The 19,188-nt window shown below is 42.1% G+C and overlaps 1 protein-coding gene across 1 annotated transcript in view; it reads right to left on the minus strand.

Annotated features, from left to right (window-relative positions):
• Positions 1-12,560: 12,560 nt before the first annotated feature.
• The window catches only part of LOC147683650 (prolactin-releasing peptide receptor-like), a 626,497-nt gene continuing 619,869 nt past the window's right edge, over positions 12,561-19,188 (minus strand). The window contains exon 2 of the mRNA XM_086944884.1: positions 12,561-13,194. Coding sequence (XP_086801010.1) covers positions 12,561-13,194 — 634 coding nt within the window. The remainder of the gene's footprint in view (positions 13,195-19,188) is intronic.

Raw genomic sequence — 19,188 nt, forward strand, 5'->3', positions numbered from 1 at the left:
GCTTTGTCTCCCATACTATCCCTAGAAAACTTGTTTCTGTTGCAAGATTGAGGGTCTGAGACTGACAAACGATACTGAATAAAGAAAATAGTACCCAATGGAGTGTGGAGAGACAGTTCAGAGCAGGTGGTCGCACAGAAATGTATACCCCCAACATTGCATGGCTGTATCATGGAGCTATCCATGTTAGTAGGGATGGCTTGATCCACACCACTGCAACCTGCTGGAATGCCCCCCTTTTTCCCCTCCATGTCCCAAAAGCATTGCCATTCCTGTGTGACTTACCAGCCCCATAATGCTGGAAAAAGGATTACGTCCGCCCAAGCTACTCACCTGCTCCCCCCTTATAACCCCTTCGTCCATCTCCAAATGGACTTTATCTATTGGATAGGTCCCCTTCATATTCTTATGTGCTAACAATTGTCTTTATGTTTTTAGAATTGGTGGCAGCTTATTCCCGCACGAGAGCAGATGTCACTACACTCACAAAGAGCTCATAGACACTCAATTCCATGTTTCGGAATGTTGAGTCGCCTTTAGAGTGACCAAGGAGCACACTTCATTTAATCTGTAGAGCAGGAGATTTGTAAGGCTTTTGGGATTCATTCAGGACTTCCACTATGCCTATTACTCTCTGTCTGCTTGCAAAGATAGTAAAGATATGCTCTGAAACACAATTGAAATGGGCCAAATGGTCTGACCCCAAGCTCTGTTGTTGACCAGGGCCAACCGAGACAGAAAACCAAGCTGGACCCATATGAGATAGTCATGGGATGCCCTATGATGCTATGCTCAACCTTCACATCTTAGTTGCAAGTTTGGCTTACAGTTGAATGGTGATGATGCTCTCCAATTTTCAGAAAGCTTATATGCTCTCTGCACAGTTTTCTCAAGCTGCCTTAACTAAGTGTACGACTGAAGTCTGCAATTCCCTCCAGCCCAGTGATTGGTCTCCATCCATAGCCTCTGCAACCTGGCTGGCATGGTCCCTATCAGGTGCTGCAGTTCACCAACACAGCCACCAAATGTTGTATTCTGGTGACGTGGGTCCATTCTTTCCAGAACAAGCATTCGGCACCTCTCTTGCTCACAAGTAAATGCATCTGGACCCACATCAAGCCCTAGACTGAAGCCCAGTGCTTGTACCAGTAGGCAGGATTTCGGGTACCCACTCTCCTGGTCTGCAACACCACAAGCCACGCAATGCTTCATGCATCATTCCTCATCGTTACCGCCACCGCCTGAGGTAAGAGGCCCTGTTCTTGCTGCTGAATACCCTAAGTGTCTGGCCTGCTATCGTTGCTGCTGTCCTCTGTCTCTTGCTCCTGATGTGGATACATAATGGCTGTTGAATGGGGAGTTATCAAGTAACCTAACTGTACTGTTACTGTTCTTGAGCTAAGCTGTTGCTCTGTATGTGAAAATAACTCCTACCTATTGTTGCTGTTCAAAAAATATTGCCAAATGATTAATCCTTTCTTATGTTGGATCGGCCCCAGATGTCCTGGGGGGTGTGCTTGTGATTAGAGTGCCCATCAGCAAAAACAAACCTTGCTCGATCTGTTCTATTTTAGGCACAGACTGCCGGAATGTGCCTTCTCTTCCCCCTAGTCTTTGCAGATTCTTGAAGAGTACAGCAGGCCCATTTATTGCTATGACCACCAGTCTTACTCATTTGGTCTACTCTAAAAAGTGGGCAGTTTTGTGAACATCAATAAGCCTTTAATTAGAGTGTCTGTGAGGGCTACAATAAAGGTTATATTGTCGTAGAAACTATGCACCATGAAGCAACCCCTTCTGAAAAGCTCCTTCAACCTGGCATGGTGTTTCACAAGCGTCAGGGTCACAGGAACTAAGCACAGTTCCTCTATAGAAAGGGAAAAATCCCTTGTCTGGCTCAAGAATGGGCTGAAGTCTGTTGTTCACCCTCTCCAATAGTTGCAGGGGCACTGCAAGATATCAGAAATGATCAGATTCTTCTCCATTCTATTCCATAAATATAGCATAGGACAGGCCATCCCAGAGACTAGGCAAAATGCTCAGATACTGGAAAAAGTAGAAGATACTATCACCCTTTCCATAGGGTTCACATCAGATCAGTTAGATGCTCAGAAGACCACAGGGGAGGCTCCTTTGCAATGGCCGAGGAGCGTAGCCCCACTGGCTCAGAGCCAGCAGCAAAAAAATGAAACAATATTTCATTACCGTTTTATTTTTCAGCCACCTGCTCAGCCAGCGTGTGCAGGAAGGGGCGGGCCGGGGCATGGGAGGGGGAGGAGTGCTATGTGCACTCCCTAAGTGCACATAGGTGTTTGGCCGGTTGGCTGGCCGGCCAGCTGTCTCAGGGCACATGTTCACTTAGGTTTCTCTAGCCTGGCTGTATTGAACATCCGGGTTTGAGAAACCCCATAAACTCCCTAACCTGAGTGGAGCATCTTTCCAGACCGCTCAGGCAAATTGGACAGAGAGTCTGTGACGTAGTCACAGTGTCTGTTGGGACAAGGAAGACCCAACACTGAGACACAATGCAGGAGGTGGCTGGCAGCAGGTAAGTTTATCATTGTTATAGTTCCTCATCCCCCTCCCCCACGCGCCTTCCCCACTCACCCCCTCCGCACCTCTCGCCCACCCCACAACTTTTTGCATGTGGCGGCTGCCACTGGAAGACCATGCTCCTGCAGAATAGAACGGCCTTAGATTATATCCTCACAGCCAAATGGGGTCTGTGCAACTGTAGGCTCTGAGAACATTATTTCATGCAAACGAATAATAACATGAATTCATATGCATGTATGCCTTAATGGTTGCTTATATTCCTCAAGAATGCAAATCCACAAATGTGACTGAACGTGTGCTGATATTTTTTATTAATTATTGTGATTTCGTTTTTGTACTTTGTCCCTTGTTAACCTTGGTATGTCATTTGGGCTTGTGCAGTGAAATGCCATCTGAATTTACAAATGTGCTAGAATACATTATCTCAGAGCTCTTTTCAGACATTGGTACAAACTTAACTCTTGCTGAATATGGGCCCAAGTGGTAACAGCACACGAATCACATCAGGTACAGAAATACAAGTTTATTTAAACCATGCTAGAATTCATTGTAACTGTACTCATCTCGTCCCTCTTCTGTGAGTAGCCGTCAAACTACACTCACAGGATGGGTTTGAAATCGTTCTTTTTTATGCAAGGTTATTCCTGACTGCAGTGATCAAACAGCAATCTGGTAGCATTCATACAAATTAGATTAATACATACATTAAAAAGTAAGTGCTGATCCAACATCAACAGTTTGCGACAGACACCACACAATGACACCAGTGCTCATTTATGGTCGTACACAAGGCCACTTCAGACAAGGGTCATAGTTCAGGGTTGAATGGTTCTAGAACAGATCTCATCTATCTCTTGTACAAGAACATTTGGGCTTCTTGTCTCAGTGCTGTGTGAGGCAAATGCTGGTCACCTACAAGACCTACAATGGCTTCTGCTGGTACCTATTTCACACAGTGTTCTCCTGTAGTAAACTGACATCGACATCCTGTTTGACGACTGCAGCTATCAGAACCACGCTCCTCGCCGACAGACCGATAGAAATCTCTTTTAACAATGCTAGGAGGAAACTAAAAAGAAAGAATTTCCCCACATCAGGAGGAATCCTCTTAGACCCGAGGACAAATCTACATCCATGCAGGGACCCATCAGTTTTTTATCCTGCGAGGTACAAGTTAATTGATCATATTAACGGCGAGAAGCTGGAGTCGCTTGATTTGCTATACCAGCTCTCTTAGATTCAGCTCCTCCGAATTAAAAACTACAGATCGAACCTGACCGGACCTACCAATCGAATAGCAAATGTTTGCTCTAAGACCTGTTGAGCTGCCAATCCATTGAATTTTCTTGTTAATTTGAACATACGTGTGAAGAAAGAAGCCAGTTGAGTCCACTTTTTGGCTCCTGTTCAAAATATAACGATCCTTTATAAAACACGTGGCTCCTCCAGAAGAAGGCGCTGGTCGCCGAAACGCTCGTCGAGAATTATTATGCCACTTTTCATTTTATGTAGTAATGAATGAATAATTGTGTATTATATTGCCTTATAAACTTTTTTATTGTATTTTTGACCTATGATGATTTCTTATGTATTTGAAATTTATGTCCTTTTTTTAATATATATGTTAATGAATATATGAATCTTATTTCACCGGTAGCTCTCTTTCCTTTAATATTTCTGTGTTCACCATTGAATTTTAATTATGATTGCCTAGGTTGTTGTCTACAAATTAGATTAATACATTCATTAAAAAGTAAGTGCTGATCCAACATCAACAGTTTGCGACAGACACCACACAATGACACCAGTGCTCATTTATGGTCGTACAGAAGGCCACTTCAGACAAGGGTCATAGTTCAGGGTTGAATGGTTCTAGAACAGATCTCATCTATCTCTTGTACAAGAACATTTGGGCTTATTGTCTCAGTGCTGTGTGAGGCAAATGCTGGTCGCCTACAGGACCTACAATGGCTTCTGCTGGTACCTATTTCACACAGTGTTCTCCTGTAGTAAACTGTAGTAGGAGGAGTGGTGGAAGCCTGCCACTACATTGAGCATTGGTGGTAAGAACAGATCTCTGCCATTGTTGATCAGTAACAAATGCCCCACTAGTGACATCTAGGTGTGCAGGCTGGCCAGGTTTGGCCTAGGTGCTGAACATTCATGTCCCCTCGGCTCTGGTTATTTACCTGAGTACAAACCAGCTAAACACACATTGCCACCAGCACTTTGACTGGCTCACATTTTGAAATTTTTCATAACTACAAATGAGTACACTGTTTCAACGTCTTATATACTGGGGGGGTTTCTGCAGTCATTTGAATGTAATTAAGAACTAAGGGGCAGATGTATCAACAGGATTTTTAGTCGCAAACGCTGTGATTCGCAAAAAAGCAGCGGTTGCAACTAAAAATCAGCAAAACGGGATGTATGAAGGAAATGGCATCGCAAAATTAAGGAATCACAAAATTTGCGATTCCTTAACTATGCGCAAGCATTTAAGGAATCGCAAAAAGTGGTTTCTTAAATGCTATGTAAGAAACATTTAAGTTTTGCGAATTCACCTTAAGAAATCGCAAATTACCACCAACTTCAAGTTGCGATTTCTTTCACAAATACACTTTTTGGCATTTGTGAAGGTGCCATGTGGCGCTCATAGGGCATGTATGTGCGCCATATGCACACACATGTAAAATTCAGGGGTGCAGCAGGGTGTCCTCAAGACACCCTTGCATCCTTGAAATTATTCTCAATTTGGGATTCTCAAATTGCGAATCGCAAATTGAGAATAACTTCCCAATCATTCCTATGGGCCTCCTGGCCCATAGAAATGAATGGGAAATTATTCCTTAATTGCGATTTCGCAATTTGCAAATCGCAATTTAGGAATATTAAGAAATAGCAAAAAAATTGCGATTTTCTACATACATCTCAAATTGCAATTCTCAAATAGCGATTTCTAAAAAATCGCTATTTGCGATTTTCTACATACCGCTCAAATTGCAATTCTCAAATAGCGATTTCTAAAAAATTGCTATTTGAGAATCGCAAATGATGGTGATGATACATCTGCCCCTAAATGATTTAATCTGAAGACAAATGCACACTTGAAAGTGCTCCAATAATGTATTTGAGAGACAGCTACTACTAACAATCAAGCTGTTAAACTAGAAATTATTAGAAAACGGTAAAAAGAACGACTGTTGTATTTATTGTGTATTTTAGCCCCAGTGTTGACATCATTTGTCATTTTGAAATAATTGAATGTCCATTGGAAACATGTAGACGTGGCAACAATTAAATGGATGTTATAATAGGTGGTGATTTTAATGCTAGAATATTTGAAGCAATTGAAGAAACTGATATTTATATGATTTTGTGTGGTGTTTGGAACGTGTGTTCTGTGAAAGTACAACAGCCCTTTAGTAAATTGTTTGCCACTTGGTTGTGCCATGTGGGCCTGACAATCCGTAAAGGGAGTATTTGGAACGATCAACTTCCAAGGATCATTTGCAATTGGGATGAACAAATTTGTCCTATAGATTACCTGGCAATTGATAGCTGCAGGCATAAGGAAATGACAAAGGATATTAAGGTCTGAGGCTGGATAGAGAGTGACCATTCACCCATAACATTATGACCCAGTTCAGCATAGTGTCAGAATATTCACATCGAATTAACCACTGATAAAAACGGTGACAGTAGGTTTCCAATGAAATACAGAATATGCTATCAAAGGGATTCTGTAGCCAACTGTCAAAGAGTGGAAACATTTCTATTGGATTTACATTTGATATACGAGCCAAACATATTAAAAATGTATGGGGCATTAACCACAGATGTTCTAAAAAAAATGTTTGACAATGACATGAGGTGGTTGAGAGAAGGAAGAGATAATGGTATAACTGAGAATGTGAAGTACGTAGAGCAAATGTGCGAAGATTGTTTAGATATTATGTACATTCTTGGTTAAAGTATGGGGAGAGAATTAGTTTACCATTGGTACCAAATAATGAGTTGATTTTAAACATAGCAATGCAGATTTCATCCCTCAGTCAAAGCAGAGCTCCTGGGTCAGAAGGAATGTCTGATTTTATTTTTAAATTAAATCCCACTCCGAGGCCTGTTTTTTCACCCTATTATTTGTTATGTAACTAATCCTGCCGAAATCCCAGAAACCAGGAATGGTTACAATGCTTAAATCAATATATAAAAAAGGGAAATCCAAGTGATCCATAGGTATATAGGTAAATTTTATTATTAGATTTTTTGGCAAAAATATTTTATATGGCAATTTGATGCTGGAAGTCTTTCACAAACGGGTACAATTTAAGCAGCTGATTTATGTATAGCAGACCGGTTTTAGACCAGGTCTTGGCACTAATCCTCACAATTTCAGTTGGCATGAAAATCCCTAAGCAAAGGCAATCTTTTGACCTGTTTTCTAAACTTCCTGCCACTTTTGATCAGGTAGATTGTGTGTTACTTTGGGCAAAGCTACATCAACTGTGAATCCCACCTGGACTATTTTCTTGATAACAGGTCTCTATGGTGCAAGGGTGCCTGCGTTGGTACTAGGCTGCACACAGTGCACCAGTGCAAGGAAAGAGCATAAAGGCTCCCTATTTTTGTGAACGTGGAGTATTTATGTGCTCTCCCTCTCACACAATGCAGTACAGTCACTTTGCTTGCTGCTCTGTGTTGCATGAGAGATTAGTAGATATACTCCTATGTGTCTTCTATAAAACCTATGCAGCATTTTGAATATAGGAATGGACCAGAGATTATTATTTCAATAAAATAGTTTCTATAGTTTGCAGAAGAACAATGCCACTGAGAATTGGACAGTTGGTATGAAACAAGGCTGACTGTATTTCGAAAGTACCAGATGAATTAACACATATTGCTTTATTGTGTCCAACTTTTTGAACCAAACAGAAACAGTTGTTGAAGTATCTATTTATCAAGTAAATATTCCAACTGAAACTTGTAAAGTTGATAATGCAGTGGCAAGTTTAAAACGTTTTGTGGAAAGATGTGATTTTAAAATATTGTTATGGCTCGCTCTCATAGATAGCCTCTATCGTCTCTGTAGTGACGTCCTTTTTTTCATGTATTCCATGTTACTGGCTCGCTAGCCCAACACCTGTTTTTCTGTCAGGACATCTAGTGGTTTAACAACTGCAGTGGCAGAAGTCTAGTAGCAAGGTTCAGACACATATGCTTTGTTTAAGGTAGGGGCATTTTTCTTTCCAGATTGCCACAGCTTACAATATGGAAAGGTAACTGTTTGTGTTCTGGTCCTTTAAAGATATGCAGGCACATGCATCGAAAGAAAAACCGATCGCAAACGGGCAGATTCTCAGAATCTGCCCCTTTGCGACCAGTATTTTTGCATTTGGAATGCATCATCCCAAATGTAAAAATTGCAATTTAAGTAATCTCTAAATTGCTATTACTTAAATTGCAATTGCATTTAAGAAATCACAAATTGAGATTCCTTAAATGCAATGCATTAAAGTTAAAAAAATAGCTATTTCGCTAATAGGAGTAGCAAATTACCACCGATTTGTACTTGATGGTCATCAAAAACTTTGAAAAATGCACTAAAGTTCATTTTTCAAAGTTTCATTTTACACACACACATGCCATTGGGGCATGTGTGTGTGTAAGATGTACTCCTATGCAGATTTCAGGGGTGCAACAGGGTGTCCTTTTGACACCCTTGCACCCTTGAAATTGCATGCGCAATTTGCGAGTACCTATTGGTACTCACAAATTGCGCACGCCATTTTCTATTAATTTCTATGGGCCTGTAGGCCCAAAGGAATGAATGGGAAGCCATTCCTTTTTTGCGGCTCGCAATTTGCGATTCGCAAATAAGGAATATGTAGGATTCGCTATTTTTATAGCGATTCCTACATGCATAGGATTTTGCGAGTCCTTAATTGTGATTCCTTAATATTCGCAATTAAGGACTCGCAAAATCCTACCTTGATGCATGTGCCTGAATGTGTTTTAGGATTCCATGTTTTCCTAGCAGCGTCTGATGCAGGGCACTTCGCTTTCTACGTTCAATGAAATTAAATAGAATTTGTGATTTTTTGGCCACATACTGATATCAAAACGTAAAGATGAGTTGGGAGGTTTAATTCCTTTTCAATGTCCCCTTTACAGTAGTCCTGAGATAGGAAATAAATTCTGCCTTAGATGAGCTGAGGTGCATACTGATGGAATTCACATTTTGTCTCCTATTGCTCACACTTCACAGAGTTTGATGATCCCGGCTCTCCAGCTGCAAGTTCAAATGACTGGCCGAACAATGCCCAGGATGGGAGTGAAGAGTCCTCTGAAGTCTGACAAGTGGGACATTTGAGAATGAACATAATATGCAGCACCTTTCCTATTCAGGAAGGTGGCAAAGGATATGTTTTGAAGTTTAATGCAACTGGAGGCCTTGGCCGAGATTTGGAGAAAACTTCCTTTGAAGTGCACTGGGCTGAACAGGGAGAGCCAGCGGCGGCACTTTAGAACTCAGCATGCCTTAATGAGAAAATATACCATTTTATATTTTTATTACACTGCGATCTGGGATCGTTTTTAAGTCACAAAATATGCACACAGAAAAGAAAGTGCATCACTTTGCTGCAAAACTGAGAATTTGACGCCTTCATGTTATGGTAGCATTGGCTAGATCGCACCACCAATGGCTGATTGGTTTACAATCTAAATCACTCTGCTCGACCAACTCTAAAAATAGTCTTTGCGTGGATCTGAAGAGGCAAGAAATGTTCCTATCTGTCTCATTGAGAGGCTCCTGCAAGTCTGCAATTGACTTGATAGGAAGTAGCTTTCGACTCTTCTTCTAAACCTGCTTCCAGCATTTTGCTAGATGGCGGCCTCAGTTTCTGGATGCCCACAGTGCTAAACAATATCAAGGTCCTTCTACTGAAGCCTGTTTCCCAAGTGCAACTTCCCTCTGAAAGATGCAGGATGCTGAAGGTCCGAGACAGTGGAAACCATTGCTTGCGTAGGAGAACATCAGCTGACCAGTTGGTACTAGACATTTATTGTGTCCCTGGGTGTTGAGTTGTGGGAACTACACTACAGGTGTATAATGTTGGCAGGAGTTTGATGAGTTGGAATGGGCACATTTAAGGCTTTTTTTCAAGGTAGCACTTTTACCAGAAATTGTGGGACAACATTCAGTGCAGGAATGAAGCGAGCCTGACAGTTCTCCCTGAAAAGACTCAAATTTGCTGCTACCGCTCCAGAGTTTTTCGGCAGGAAGTTCAAAGCTATGAAGAGAGTGAATGATTATGTACAGCCTTCTGATTTACTCACTAATGATAATCATCTCTGAGAAAAGTTTCAAAGTTTGAAAGTAAAAGCTTTTAGTGATCCCAAACACCGTTTGTACCTAACTGCACTTACCTATGTGTTGGCCACAGAAGGTGCAAATGTCCCCATGAAGTTTTTTTTTACTATAGAACTATTGGGTTATGTTTTTTTCTTAACAACTTATGATCCTTCTTTCTAACTATATTAATTTCTGTTACATAATTGTTATTACTTTTTTAATTAACTTGGCCTGGACCTTGTTTCTTACCTTTATTGCTGTTGGTGCACACTTACCACACATCTTTTACGAGAGGAATGCCCTGCTGCTTGAGCCAAGCTATCAAGAGTGAGCTACGGATTCCTCACAAAATTCAGTAATGATGGTAGGACAAATTCATTGGGTATTGTGGAAGCATAGGCACAGTTCACATCAAGGCTCTGGCCTCTGCTGCTCAAACCACAACATTTGGATGTCCTTAAAACACTCCTTTCTGTTATATACCACGTGTAGTGAGCCTGGAAAATGAAAATGGCGGTTTGAACAAAACACACTTGCCGGGGTTGACAAAAGCAACAGGAGCAAAAACATCATCTTGATTTTTTCTCCAACTTAACAAAAACCCTTGAAGGGCGAGCGAGCTTATCACATAAATGCTATATTTTGCACTATTTTTGCACACACTGCAAGTAAGGTTTGCACTTGGGGCAAAAATACATCCAGCAGATTTTGTCCTATGTTTCTGCTTTTCCATGTAACAAATTAAGATCTCTGATCTTGAATTGAGCTCAGCCTCATTCTTCTCACAGATCATGCCAAAGCTAGATGGGCTGGTCAGATCACGGCACCTCACCATGTTGATCGCTTGCAAGAATTTAAAGTCACTATGGGGCATATTATCAACAAGTAGCGATATTTATCGCTAACTAAGCTTAGCAACCTTTTTTCTATTGCCGTGCATCGCCGGATTTCATCGCAGAGATAACGTGCTATTAGCAACGTTTATCTCAAATGGGATAAAATTTCCGGCGTTAGCGGCGAAATGTGTGAATATCGCTGGTAATTCAGCGATATTCATGCATTATCGCTTACAGGGATTTAGCCAGAATATCCACCTCCCATTGGATATAATGGCTAAGAACTGGTCTGAGCAGGCGTTAGGTTTTGGAGACATTCGCGCTTAGCGCGAATATTTCCATCGCTACGCCTGCGTTGATAATAGGCGATAGCGATGTTAGCGACTGCTTTCAGTCACTAACAGGTTGGGTGCGCGCACTTTGTATGTCATTAGCGATAAATATCGCTGACATGCAAAGCGGGCCCCAAACCACTCGCTATCGCCTACAAGCTGTCGCTAACTGCTGTTAGCGACAGCTTGCTAATAGGGAGATAGAATTATCACCGCTTAGCGGCCGAAAACGGCAGCTAAAGCGGCAATAATCTCTTATCGCCCTCCTTGATAATGTGCCCCTTTGTGCTCTAAACATCAAAGCATGGATCTCGGAATCCTTTCATTAATAAGGCAAGCGCATGTAGTTTTATCTCTGGCCTGATGGATTCCAGCCTCCGTCTGTTGCAATATGCCCGCAAATGGCAATGGGAATAAAGACATTTGAAGCTCTCTTTTATAGCAAGCTTTCAATCACTGTATGTGTGCATTTCAATGCTCTGTTTCTGAGTTGCGCTCAAATTTTGCACCGATCTGTGACATTTCCTGTTAAAAATCCCTTGCTTACGACCTGAAGAAATTTATGTGGGGAAAACTATTTAGTTAGTAAAAACTTAAAGCTATACCACACGGCAAAACTGATCGTGAAGCTCGGCCTTAGTACATAAAACCTCTCGGATGCTAAAACGCTAGTTTCAATAATGGTATTTCCCCTAGAAAGTTTTACATCCTGTTATTTCTGATTTGATTACTGCTGTATTCAATGTCACTGGTGCACAAACACAGTGTGAGAGAGAGGGAAACAGAGAGACAGGGTGAGAGTGCAGTAAGAAAACGAGAGTGAGGGACAAAAAAAACTGGTGAACAGTTGGGTTTCTGGTGACAAAGTCCTGCAGAAATGCTGTTGTAGTTGTGGAAATCTATCGTCACACAACATCATAGGTACACAGTGATCTTGAGTAGTAGTGTTAGATGAAGAAGAGCAAACTTTGAGAGATACAGATTCAGAACATTCATCTCTCAAATATGTCTTCCTGTTTGTCCAGCACCTTTCCAATAGTGGGGGCTTCATAGCTTCTCAGCAAACTCTTACTCACCAGTTCTGCCACCCACAAACACCTGCAGCGCAGGGCTGTGTCCTATAGACTAAAAGTAACAGACGCACTTTTGTAGAGAGTTACTGGTTAGCCGTTAAATCTGCAATGCCTTCTAAAGAAAAGGCAACAATTCAACAAGCAGCTGTACTTATCATTTAAGTTACAAAAAGTGGCAGCGTGCACAGAGTTGGCATTGACCAGTGTGTAAACTGGTGGCTTGAGGCAGTACAAAGTCATATCCCAAAATGTCCTGTCACTCCTGCAGTTGCCTTGTCTCATGGCCTCCCTTACCATCAGCCAGCAAGATATTAGCTAAACATTGTGGGCTAATCATGGCCTCTGTATCAGTCCAAGACTTTGCTAGTGGTGCAGCCGACAAGGTGATATCCTTCGCCTTATTTCAGAGCATCACATTACCCGCCACACAGTTGCTGCTTGGGATAATCTTCTGCCGGAAGGTGAACATCTTTTTCAGTTCACTGCGAAACCGGTCATGTAGCCAGGCATACAGAAAAGGGTTGCAGCAGGAGGAGCTCATGGCAAACCAGTGGCAGAGGAGCTGCAGAAGCAAAAAGTAGTCTTTGCTGATCATGTTAATGTCAATGTCCCGGATGATGTTGAAGAGGTGAATTGGCAGCCAGCAGATGCCAAAGGCCGTCACCACCAGCACAATGAGACGGAAGGTTTTCCTCTTCCTCACCCGGTCAAATTCGGCCTGGCTTTGAGTTGGGTGGCCAGGCACCACACGGTTTTTCAGCTTGACAGTAATGCAGATGTAGGAAAGGGACACAGCAGAGAGGGGAAGGATATAAGTGATGATGAGGGCACTGTACGCGTAGGCAAGGTGCTCTTTCTTTTTGCCCATCCAGAACTCCTCGCAGATGGTGAAGCCCTCCTCGTGAAACTCGACGTAGTAAGTGTGGGCAATAGCAGGTGCTACCAAAGCGCAAGAGAGAAGCCAGATGCCACCCAGAACATACACACACGTGGTGACAGATATTCGTTTCTTCAGTGGGTGCACTGTGGCATAATACCTGAGGAAAGATAAAAATATGTGATCAGTCCAAAACATACCATTCCCTGTACTGTCTGCATCTCTTGTTTCAATATACCATTGAGCAAATATATATATATATATATATATACACATAATAATCTGGAGATGTCAAATTGGAAAGGAATCTGAATATTTGCAATGGATCTAATATTTAGAGCCCTGTATCATGGGGAAGCTATGACATAAAAGGAGGCAACCTGACCCTAGAGGACAATCACACTGATTAATCTGAAAGGGAGCTCAGACTAAAATTAGATTATCAATCCGCAATAATTGGAAATTAGGTGGGTAGAAGTCTATATTACTGGCTAGTATTATATGGTGACACTAGGGGCGGCCCTATTATGATGTCGGTCAGAAAAGCCTCCGACCTGCAGCACGTAATCCCTTAAAGACTGCCTTTCTGCTGTCGGGATTATGATGTTAGTTTCCCGCAGGCTTTCCATGTTGGGCTTTCTGACATGGAAAGCGACTGTGGGGGACCCTAGCAGGCCCCCTTCTCCCTGCGACATACTGTTGGGGGCACCCGTTAATCCATGCTCCGTATGGCAGGTACCAGGAGGTGCAGGGATTAACAGAAACTCCCATTTCTCTTTGTGAGCTTGTGCTGCAGCTGGTTTACGGTCGCACCACAAGCTACCATAGAGAAATGGGAGAATGCGACTGCACCATGTGCAGTCAAATTGTAATAGAGGTGTCACCTCCACCCTACATCGTAATGAGGACCTATGTGTTTTTCAGAAGCACAGTTGCCAAAGGAGAATTAGAGGTGAATCCAGAAATTATTGCTGAGAAGCACTATAATGATATAGGATAACTAATTCTAATTTGAAAACGTATAATCAAGTAAATGTGATTTCACTTACATGTTTACAATATAATTGCATAGTGGTCTGAACGAAAGTAGTATAATCATTTTATCAATTACTAGCGGCCCGTCCCGACGTTGTCCGGGTAAAAAAAGGCTAGGCAGCAATGGTTTTAGTATTGAAAATAACATTTACTTCAAAACTTCATGGTACACCACATTTCGTGTTTCATGACAATCAGGAAGTAGAATAAATTGGTTGTCGGAATTCCCCGACCTCGATAGCGCGACATATAACTGTCCATGAGTGAAGCAGTCCTCTCGTAAGTCTATCCCAATGACTTTGTATGTCTGACCTTGTGATTTGTTAATGGTGGATGCAAAAGCAATGTTAATAGGGAATTGTAAGCGTTTGAATTGAAATGGAAGATCAGTAGGGATCATGGGTATCCAGGGATTATGGGCTAACTGTCCTGCAGCAGGGCCAGTGAGAATAGTAGTCTCTATTACATAAGGTAAAAGAGATTTAACTTGTAGGCGCGTCCCATTGCAGAGATTTGGTGGATGTAGGTTTTGTAATAACATGATAGGAACACCTACTTTCATTTGGAGTGTATGAGGGGGAAGCCCTGAAGGGTTAAGTGAGTGGAGGAATTCTTGGGGATAATGCACAGCGTCTTGTGTATCTAATACTGTATCAATGGAATTATATATTGTGGTTTCACCTGGGAATAGTTGTAGTATGTGTTCATTAATATGATGCACTGCAGAGTTTCGGGCGGCAACGATAGACCTTTCGCAAATCCATGTGTAATCTTTGCTGAGAAGATGCTTGATGTCTGGGTAAACATGTTGTATTAGTTCATGAAGAGTACAGAGAGGCTTACCTAAGTTTTGTATGTTGATAAAGCCATTTGTGTCAGGTATGTCTCCATTTGCCACTTCTATTAGAAGATCTGCAAATTGTGTATCTCCACCTCCTAAATGTGTCCTCATGTTAGTGCGCAAGGTAATAGATTGTACAGAGTTCCATAGGTGTGATGCTTTTAAGCATGCTTTTAGTATATCAGCCCGCGTTCCTGTAGGCACCACAGGAAGAGTTTGTCAGAAGTCACCAGCAAACACAAAAGTAACACCTCCAATTATGTTGTATGAATTTCTAATGTCTTTGAGAGTTGTGTCAACTGCCTCAATATGTGAGCGGTGTGTCATTGTACATTCGTCCCACATGATAAGAGACACATTTTGAAGCAGTGTCCCCAAAGGTCAGTTTTTCCGAATAGAGCATATTGAATCCTTTTCAAGGGAAACTGTTAGAGGCAGTTCAAAGGTAGAATGTACTGTTTTCCCAGCTGTTAGCAAAGTGGCAGCTATTCCAGATGACGCAACAGCCAGAGCCAAATTCCCAGAAGATCGAACTTTGGCAAGTATGAGGTTGATTAGGTAAGTCTTTCCTGTGCCACCGGGGGCGTCTATGAACAATAGTTTGCCTTGCTTCTTTTCAACACTATCAACTATGGTGTTGTAGGCGAGTTGTTGATCTGGAACTAAGTTAGGCAAGTGTTGAGCAAGGTAGCTATTTAGCTCTGGACGATTGTGTGCGGTAGCGATATTGTGGTATCCAGTTAGGTTAGTTCGGACCGCTGGCGGCAGGCTGAAATCTTGTAAGGACTTCTCGCTTAATAGATACAGTGAGTCTTCAATTTCTATAAGTCCTTGGTTTATGATTTCATTGTTGATAGCAGCCCGTGCCGACGTTGTCCGGGTATGAATTGCTGCCGGCCAGTAGTATATTGTTTTGTAGGATTTCGTTTTGATAGCGTTTCTTATCTGTGACAGGCCTGTGAAACGCTCCGATTCACAGTGCACTGCTGATACACTTAAGAGTGCGCATTCAGTAGTGTGTGAACTCGAGTTTCCCTACTTTATTTTTCCTTGCAATATTATATAGCGCAAACTCGACAACATGGCATAAGCACAATTTACATTACAGAAGAACACATTCATTTGTGGTAGGCACGGGGAGACAAAGCCATTTGCCTGGAATCACAGGATGTTGAGCTGATGCCGAGATTCGAACGTAGCTCCCCAGCTCTAAAGTTCGAAATTCTAGAACTTGTGGCGGGAGGTGTGTCTAAAAGTGTATGTTGGTGCTGGGCATCAATGAAAGAGACCTGTGCATTTTTCAAATGGGTGGTGAAAAAATATGAGTATGTTGCTGGAGATGTGGGCCGCCGTGCCACCAATGTACTTACGGGGGAGGGTAAACACCGATTATTCTGCAACTTTCTTTCCGCATACCATCACTCCACATACTTTCATTACGAAAGTACCATGACACCGCAATGCCATTATAACGCATGGCATTACATTTTATATGCTTTTACTAAGCATACATTTACAACGAAATTCGTTGTAAATGCATGAATGGTAAAAGCAGGTTTTTTTTATGTTTGGATAAGGTAAGTATGGGTATAGGGGTATATGTTTTGGGGTACTGAGGTATATGTTTTGGGGTGTTTGGGTATTTTACGGGTTCAGATATAGTTTTGGGTTATGGGGTACAGTGGTAGTTTTAGGGTTTAGGGATAGGTATGGGTTTTGGGGTACGGGGTATTTTTAGGGTACAGGGCTAGGTTTGGGTTTTGGGGTATAGGGGTATTTTTAGGGTTCAGGGGTAGGTTTGGGTTTTGTGGTACAGGGGTATTTTAAGGGTTCAGGGCTAGGTTTTGGTTTTAGGGTACAGGGGTATTTTTAGGGTTCAGGGCTAGGTTTGGGTTTTGGGGTACAGGGGTATTTTAAGGGTTCAGATATAGTTTTGGGTTTTGGGGTATAGGGGTATTTTTAGGGTTCAGGGGTAGGTTTGGGTTTTGGGGTACAGGGGTATTTTAAGGGTTCAGGGCTAGGTTTGGGTTTTGGGGTACAGGGGTATTTTTAGGGTTCAGGGCAAGGTTTGGGTTTTGGGGTACAGAGGTATTTTAGGGTTCAGGGGTAGGTTTGGGTTTTGGGGTACAAGGGTATTTTTAGGGTTCAGGGCTAGGTTTGGGTTTTGGGGTACAAGGGTATTTTTAGGGTTCAGGGCCTGGTTTGGGTTTTGGGGTACAGGGGTATTTTTAGGGTTCAGGGCTAGGTTTGGGTTTTGGGGTACAGGGGTATTTTAAGTGTTCAGATATAGTTTTGGGTTTGGGGGGATAGGGGTATTTTTAGGGTTCAGGGGTAGGTTTGGGTTTTGGGGTACATGGGTATTTTAAGGGTTCAGGGCTAGGTTTGGGTTTTGGGGTACAGGCTATTTTTAGGGATCAGGGCTAGGTTTGGGTTTTGGGGTACAGAGGCATTTTAGGGTTCAGGGGTAGGTTTGGGTTTTGGGCTAGAGGGGTATTTTTAGGGCTCAGGGCTAGGTTTGGGTTTTGGGGTACAGGGGTATTTTTAGGGTTCAGGGGTAGGTTTGGGTTTTGGGGTACAGGGGTATTTTAGAGTTCAGCGGTAGGTTTGGGTTTTGGGGTACAGTGGTATTTTTAGGGTTCAGGGCTAGGTTTGGGTTTTGGGGTACAGGGGTATTTTTAGGGTTCAGCGGTAGGTTTGGGTTTTGGGGTACAGTGGTAAGTTTAGGGCTCAGGGCTAGGTTTGGGTTTTGGGGTACAGGGGTATTTTTAGGGTTCAGGGGTAGATTTGGGTTTTGAGGTACAGGGGTATTTATAGGGTTCAGGGCTAGGTTTGGGTTTTGGGGTATAGGGGTATTTTTAGGATTTAGGGATAGGTTTGGGTTTTGGGGTACAGGGTATATTGATAGGGTTAAGATGGGTTAGTGTTTAAGGATGTTGGGGTATTTTAAGGAGTAAGGGTGGGTTATGATCATGGGGTGCAGGGGTATTTAAAGGGAGCAGGTTGGGATTAGCACACAAAATGAGACATGGAATGAAGGGTGGAACGTACCACACGCCCCCAGCACATGCCCCCAGCACACGCCCCCAGCACACGCCCACAGCACAACGCAGACACGCCCACAAGGGACTACTTTGCTGGCACGGTTCTTTTACCTTTTAAATGTATATGTGGGCGTCTGTATAGCCTATGTCCTTCTGCTGCAACTGCCCTTTCCAACGCTGTATTGGGTGTTGTGATTGGTGCTGTGGTTCCTGAGATTACCCGCCTCAAAGGTTTGGGCTCTCTCTTTATATTATTAGTATGGATAGGCATCTGTTCTGAAAGTAGATTCCATATTAAGAAAAACAATTCTTGGAAGATAATCCAGGATACCAATATGTATAGGGAAACTATACATGAAAAGAATTGACGCTTACATAAGGTATATAAAATAAGAGAATATTTCTAATTTCCATTTGTCATGTTTAGAGGTTAGTATAGGGGGAACTGCAATACTGGAAACATAAAAAAAAGTGCCACAGATGAAGCCAACTTCGATAGCCTTGAATATATTAAATAAATATTATGTTTCCTTGATGGGCAAATACATTTATGGTGTTCTCCAGGTTAGGGTGTAATGTAATGTTCATGTTGCAGATGTTAAGAAACAAAGAAAATGTATGCTTTGAATTATAACAATTTATATTCAAAAACAGTTGGTTCATTGGGGAACACAAAATTACTTTTCTTATCTCATAAAGTTATGTAGATATTTGAAACACACAAAGCAGAATCCAGAGACCATCTACGTATTTATGCACTATTTTATCAATTATAGTCATTCATAAACACTAGTTTCGTAGATAAGTTGCAAAAAAGGCTGTACACAAATATTGAATAGTGCAAAAGTGACTTAAAGTTCTCAGTGCTTACGGCGCAAGGTGAATACTGTACAATTGTTATATAAAATGGAAGAAAGGAAAAAAAGTGTGGTCTATGCTTTTTACACAAATATCACAATGTACACAGTATTAATCAGTAATAGTACATGATATGTATGCACATAATCCACTTGATCGTCGACGTTTCGACCCTTAACTAGCAAGCATGTGAAGTCAAAAGCGGGTATTCATCAGGACTGTGGCGGATAGCAAAACAGCCTTCATTTAACCACGCTGGGTTGAGGTGTGGATTGAACTGTATTAATCTGTTCTGTCGGGGTGACTTGGAATTCACAACCGACCCTCAGTGTTAAAATAGGGTTCAACACTGTTCCAGCTTGGAACAGTGCCATGTTGG

This window comes from Lissotriton vulgaris, chromosome 11 (assembly GCF_964263255.1).
Source record: "Lissotriton vulgaris chromosome 11, aLisVul1.2, whole genome shotgun sequence".
NCBI classification, from domain to species: domain Eukaryota; kingdom Metazoa; phylum Chordata; class Amphibia; order Caudata; family Salamandridae; genus Lissotriton; species Lissotriton vulgaris.